Here is a 7,084-nt window from a genome sequence, read left to right as displayed (position 1 = left end):
CTCTCAGTGCTGGGTACACCTCAGCAGAATGGTGTAGCGGAGAGAAGAAATAAGACCTTATTAGACATGGTTCATTCGATGATGAGTTACGCTTCCTTACCGGACTCGTTTTGGGGTTTTGTAGTGGAAACTGGGGTGTACATACTCAACCGTGTTCCCTCTAAGAGTGTTACAAGAACACCTCTGGAGTTGTGGAATGGGCGTAAAGCTAGTTTACGTCATTTTCGCATTTGAGGTTGCCCTGCACATATGCTTGTGGTTAATCCCAAGAAGTTGGAACCATGGTCGAGGTTGTGCCTCTTTGTAGGCTACCCCAAAGGTACACGAGGGGGTTATTTTTATGATCCAACGGAAAATCGGGTGTCTGTTTCAACAAACGCTACTTTCTTGGAGGAGGATCGTACAAGGGAGAATAGTCCACGAAACAAAATCGTGTTACGTGAGCTTTCCAATGAAACTACTCAAACTTCAACAAGAGTTGTTGAAGAGCTTGCTACATCAACAAGAGTTATTGATGGGAGTTCATCCAGTAGGTCGGTTCTGCCTCAAGAGTTGAGGGAACCTCGACGTAGTGGGAGGGTTACGAACCCACCCGTTCGCTATTTGGGTTTCACAGAAATCCTTGCTATGGTAGCAGATGGTGATGTTGAGGATCCGTTGTCTTATAAGAAGGCAATGGAGGATGTTGACTGGGATGAATGGGTCAAGGCCATGGATCTCGAGATAGAGTCAATGTACTTTAACTCAGTATGGGATCTTGTAGATCAGCCTGATGGGGTTCTCCTTATAGATTTTAAATGGATTTACAAACGCAAACAGGGTGCTGATAGGAAGGTATAGACCTTCAAGGATCGACTTATGGCAAAAGGTTATACCCAGGTAGAGGGAGTTGACTATGAGGACACTTTCTCGCCTGTTGCCACGTCAAAGTCAATCCGCATCCTCCTGTCCATTTCAACTTATTATAATTATGAGATCTGGCAAATGGACGTCAAGATGGCCTTTCTGAATGTCAATCTTGAGGAGACCATTTACATGGTACAACCCGAGGGATTCATAGCCCAAGGTCAATAGCAAAAGATTTGCAAACTGAATTGGTCCATTTATGAACTGAAACAGGCGTCTCGATCTTGGAACGTACGATTTGATGCTGCGATCAAGTCGTATGGCTTTGGCCAAAACGTTGATGAACCTTGTGTCTACAAGAAGATCATCAACGCTTCAGTAGTCTTCTTAGTGTTATATGTAGATGATATCTACTCATTGGGAATGATGTAGGTCTACTGACTGCAGTTAAGAATTGGCTAGATTTGGGAGAGGCTCAATTTGTTCTAGGAATCCAGATCTTTCGAGATCGTAAGAACAAAGTGCTAGCACTGTCTCAGGTATCGTACATTGACAAGATGTTGCTAAAGTACTAGATAGGACTCCAAGAGGGGCCTACTGCCGTTCAGGCATGGAGTCACTTTGTCTAAGGAAATGTGTCCTAAGACGCCTCAAGAGGTTGAAAAAATGAGACAGGTCCCATATGCGTCTGCCGTTGGCAGTTTGATGTACGCGATGCTCTGTATTCGTCCAGACATTTACTATGCTGTGGGCATAGTTNCATCAAATTGATCCTGGCCCCAAGGTCACACAAGGCTTGCCCGATGACAGTCCTTCTATGGAGCATGGTATAGTAAAGCTCCCAGGATCGCTCATCTTCGGTGGAATAATTGATTTCAAAGTTTGCGTTAAAGTCACCGTGGCAAACTTAATAGCTCCTCTCTTCTTGGTTACCATATCCTTTAGAAACTTTGCGTAGGCAGGCATTTCCTCAATCACTTCACTGAATGGAATATTAATATGTAATTGTTTTAACATAGACAGAAAGCATTAGTACTGTACCTCTTCATTCTTTTTCTTTCTAAATCTCTGTGGGAAAGGTGGTAACTGCACTCTCACGATCCCCTTATCTGTTGGCTTTGAGGTTAACGCAACTTCTGGTTCTATTGCTTCTTTTTCTCCTTCCTCTTCTCGCGTCACCGAAATTTTAGGTTCCGCCGCAATGGGAAAAGTCCGAGTAGACTCTTTTCTTTCTGCCTCCACAGTTTTCCACTTCGCAATGTCACAACCTGACATTACTTTTTACCTAATCCCCCTGGGTTACGTGGGAGTTCTGTTGAACTCGACGGAGCCCCTTGTGGTCTGTTCTTTAGCTCACTTGCAATCTGGCCCATCTGTAATTCTAGATTGTGGATGGAAGTAGCCTGACTTTGAAGCACCGTTTTGTTTTTCTCTATATATTGCTTCAATAGGTTTTCCAGGGAAGAATATTATGGCGGTTGTGAACTATTGGCTTGATTGCTTGTCTCACCGTTATTGCATGGGAAGAATCCAGGTGGTTCTTTTTTTTGCACCACAGGTTGGAAATTCTGTTGCTGATTCTTCCATGTAAAATTGGGGTAGTTTTTCCACCCGGGGTTGTAGGTATTCGAAAATGGATTATTTTTCATAAAGTAAATAGATTGTGGATTCTGTGGGCATTCTTCCATTGTGTGCCCATCACTGCAAGTCGTATACCTTGTAGTGTTTTGACTAATTGCGTTGATTTGCCCATTTTGCGGTGTTGGCCTGCTGATCGCATTCCCTGAATTAAGTTCAACATTGCAGTCATTTGATTCTGTAGTGAAGTAATAGCAACATTACTTGCGTCGTTATCCTTGATTCTCAATCTCTTATCACTCTCTCTCCAATCTTCATGGTTCTTAGAGATGCGATCCAAGATATTCTTAGCCTCGTCATACGTTTTATCAAGCAGACCACCAGCGACTACCGCATTCATAGCAGTCTACGAAGCGGGATTCAAACCATGATAAAAGATTTCCATCTAAAGGCAGTCTTGCAAACCATTGTGTGGATAGTCTCGGACCAACCTCTTAAACCTCGGCCAGGCATCGCTGAGCGATTCGTCCATGTCTTGCTCAAAATTTCTTATGAGTTTCCTTTGTCTAGCATTCTCAGTAGATGGAAAATATTTCTTCATGAACTTCTCTAGACCTGTTCCCATTAAGTGATCATCTGCGGGTCCTGGCCATGCTGGCCTCCAAATTGTACTGCAGTCTGGATCATCTGTAGCATCACCGGTTTCATTTCAAATCTGCTTCCATCGAGGGCAGGCCTCATGATTCCTGGATTGAAATCATAAAGGTTTGGCGATGCATAGTCTCTAATGGGTCTATTGCAATCGTTAGCCAGAAGGATTGGATTCGCCATGACGTTGTTTTCGTTTGGTGCTCCGTTTTCAGGATGCTCCATGATGACATAGAAACAGATGCCTTTATCTTTATGCATATAGACAATGATGAATATGAATGATACAAGCTCATGCTGCCATAAACTTGTAAGGATACGACATGTAATGTTGTCTATCTGATGAGCTGATGAATGAATGAATGTTCTAATTGCGCTTAAGCTCTTTTACGATAAAGGCATTTTTTTATGCGATACTACGTTTAAATATATGCGTTGTTAATGATATACTCGTAGTATGTGATGGAGTAGTGCGTGTCACAAATTTCCTTGCGCTGAAACCAAGTATAATTCCAACGCAAGTTTCTCAGAATGATCCGAGGTCGAACACAAGGATTGTTTTCGTTAATGCGTTACTTAAATGATACATGCGACCGGTTTTTAATAATGAATAAAGAATGGTGGTTGATACAAAAATATAAATTGCGAGAAAAGTAAAAATGCATCAATAAAATAAATCCTAAACTAATATGATACATGATACAAGATACATGCTACATGATACTGAGGTCGAGAACTGATTGTGAAGTTGTACAAAGAATCGATGTATGCGATTACAAGTCTTATGAATGAAGTAGAAAGAGAAAGAGTAAATAGTAAAAACATCGCAAGTTTGTCAATTGCGTTAAAGATGCAACTAAGGTTCTGCTTTCCCTTGGTGTACACCTCTCGGTGATCGGCTGCGTCACCATATTTTTATGGTGAAACAGGGATGAACGTGATGAACGCAAGGTTGTTTCCATCTCTGAAAATACTTCTTGCTTTAGTTAACGCATTCTTCCAATCTTCTCTCGATAGGCGGAATAACATCTTCACTTCTGCTCTCACAGGTGAAGATGACGTCGAACATGCTTTAGCTAAACTTAATTATTTCCTTAACACAAATTAACTCACTCTCTTAATTCTTTCTATTTACCCATGGGATTAAGAACACATCATGGAGAAAATGGATTATGGATGTACGGAAAGAGACAGAGAGATGACAATGGTGATTATCATAACATTTAATTCTAAAGTTAAGCGTTCGATACATGGTGTGAATGAGAGATTAGAGAAGATGAATACATATGATGAAATAGAGATTAGAAACAAATACAGAAAGAGTGTCAATGTCTTGACACAGATTCCGAATGAAGATTGTGCTTGCTGGCGTGTAGAAGTGGTGGAGAGGAACGCTTCACTCTCAGGCTTGCTTTCCCAGTAGAATTGACCTTCGCACAGAGCTTCAACTACAGAAATTGGAAGAATTCTCTGCTCGGAGACTCACCTCTTGGCCTTGTCTCGTGGTTCTCCTGGATCTACTTTGGATAGTCGCTTCAGACCAGCCTCTCTCTCAGAATTAGTATATGCACGTCTCTATGTATACATGTCTGTACCAGTATCTGTATTTGTATATATATCAGCGAATTTAAAGAAGCTACTTATAGGCGAGGCCTTGGCTCTTTGAATTTGTGGTCCCCACTGTATAGTTATGGTAGTTCCTAAAATGGCGGAATGGAAAATTCCTTTTGTTACGCAATCAACCCGTCAGAAATGCACAATTGAAAACTGTACACTTGTCAGACTCTTCCGCAAATGCATTGCTCTTTACATCTTCGATCGATCGCTGCATGCGGTGTTGTTTTTTTATTTCCGCATGCAATTGAAATTGTGTTGATCACTAGAGCTCTTGATCGATTGTCGCATGCGTCGTCATTGAATTGATCATCTCTTCGTTCTCGATTGATGGGTGCAATGCGACGTAGATGCGTTGTTCGTTTTGCTTTTGAGCCATGAACGCATGCGGTAACTGATTTCTTGTAGAATAGAAACTGAAACATTTTATTCTACCATCGCAATGGTGTTAGTGGGTATATTGACGACATTTCATAATTTTCGCATTTCTTAGCCAATTTCTATACTATTGACGCAACTTTTCTTTCTTTTAGCCGCAATATCTAAATAAAATAGTATAAATAACTTGTATTTCTACAAGCTAGCACACCCCCAAATTTAGATATATGCTTGTCCTCAAGCATATCTTCAACTAAGGCAATATCGCTTAATTCTTATCCTCAATTTTGCGTTGATTGGTTGCTCCGAATGCTCCACCTAGGCAACATTTCTTAACAATACAATTTCTTTCTATCCTTTAATAATTCATAAACATGCCCTACTTTATTCTATTATACAACAAATCTCTACTAAAAAATTCCCTTCTTGTTTTGAAAAGAATGTTTACCTCTTTTTGCAAAAACAACTTGGTATGACTTTATGTGGTGGTCTAGTTTGTGTCATTTATTAGAGACTGTTGATCATGGTTACACCCTTCGTTTTGGCTTGCTCCCACGGGTGTCATGCGAACATCCAACTACGGTTGTGTGCCAATCTCAACTTTAAATCTTGATTTTCAGCTAAGTTTAACTTTTGCTGTTCAGAGGAGTTGTCTCTTATATTCTTATTTTTTCTCTCTCATTTTTTTTTTCTCTTTTCATATTGCATCGTTCTTGGAAACCCACCTTCATTTTGGCTTGCTCCCACGGGTGTCATGCGAACATCCAACTACGAGCAGATTCCTTTCATGACTTAACTCTTATCAGGTTTGGGTTTTCCCTTGCACTGACTTTGGAGTTTATATGAATTTTTTTTATTTGACAATGAACGTATTTTCTATTGCTAACCACATCCGCTTGATCGCATCTGCTCAGACCTTCCCCACCCCCAAATTTAGAGATGCGCAAGGTTCTCATTGCGTTGTTTTGGACAGGATAAACAAAACACTTAGTTAAAATTTTGAAAAGTTAAGTAGAGTCTTGAAGGATAAAAGGTAAAGCAGTCCTATTGCTACGAATTATCTAAGTGTTAGTCAGAAAAAACAAAGTGTGGAATATGTTGCTAAGGGTATGCATATTACTCATCATGGCAGCACAATGAATAATGCAAAATATAAGGTAAAGAACATCGCAATAATGGACAAAGGATGATAAATAAGAGGCTAACGCATATGGAAAGAATGGCTACTTAATTGTATTAAAAATTAACCAAGTATACAAACAATTACAATTATCGCAATACAAAATTTTGAGCATGTACAAAGAATCAAGGAATAGCTTCTATACATAGAAATAATGAATGAATTAAAAATGAAAGAATGACCTTAACAAAAAAATTGTAGAATTATTGAGAAGGAGGCTCAGGAGGAGGATTTTGTGGAGGAACACGAGGAGCTTCTTCAAAGTGCAGATGTTGTTTTAATGCGAAGGCACCATGAGGCCATGTAGATAGGCTGTCAAAAAGTTGAAGTGCTCTTGGTTGCGCTCTGCCACTTGTCTTTGGTTCAGGTGGATCATGTAGATATTGAGTTGAATGTTGATCAGCACTTGCCTTGTCATCGCAACACTACGTTGCAACTCTGCTTGTTGCTCGTGTAACTCCGTTATTCGCTAGTAGAAAAAGTCATGTTGATGAGAGAGAAGAGAACGCATATCGGAAAGGTCAGCAGCTAGGGTGGCAATGGTGGGCTGCGCCTGCGATGTTTCATCATCAATGTTTTAGGGTTGGGCAGAAGTGCCTCACCCAAATCATGTGGGTTGTTAACATGTAGCGGTGGAGGAGAAAATTGCGGTGAAGATGAAAGGGAGGAGGAAGCTGCTGGATGTGCATTGGGTGAAGCAGGAATGAGGAGGAGGTTAGTAAAATGTTCGGGGAGTGGGGAAAGGGGTTCTACAGGAGGGCTTGAAGGGCGAATGATCAAAGGTAAAGGGTCCAGAGGTTCTTGATCTTGCAGTGATGGCTCTTGGACTTTTTCCTTGCC

At 40.8% G+C, this 7,084-nt stretch overlaps 1 protein-coding gene across 1 annotated transcript in view; it reads left to right on the top strand.

Moving 5' to 3' along the window:
• LOC120079280 overlaps nucleotides 1-6,701 on the top strand; it is a 15,339-nt gene extending 8,638 nt beyond the window's left edge. Inside the window, exon 4 of the mRNA XM_039033436.1 lies at nucleotides 6,612-6,701. Within this exon, the coding sequence (XP_038889364.1) occupies nucleotides 6,612-6,701 (90 nt within the window). The remainder of the gene's footprint in view (nucleotides 1-6,611) is intronic.
• Nucleotides 6,702-7,084: the final 383 nt, after the last annotated feature.

Source organism: Benincasa hispida, chromosome 6 (assembly GCF_009727055.1).
Source record: "Benincasa hispida cultivar B227 chromosome 6, ASM972705v1, whole genome shotgun sequence".
Classification (NCBI taxonomy): domain Eukaryota; kingdom Viridiplantae; phylum Streptophyta; class Magnoliopsida; order Cucurbitales; family Cucurbitaceae; genus Benincasa; species Benincasa hispida.
The sequence above is the reverse complement of the archived record's forward strand: the minus strand, read 5'-3'. Positions and strand labels throughout refer to the sequence as shown.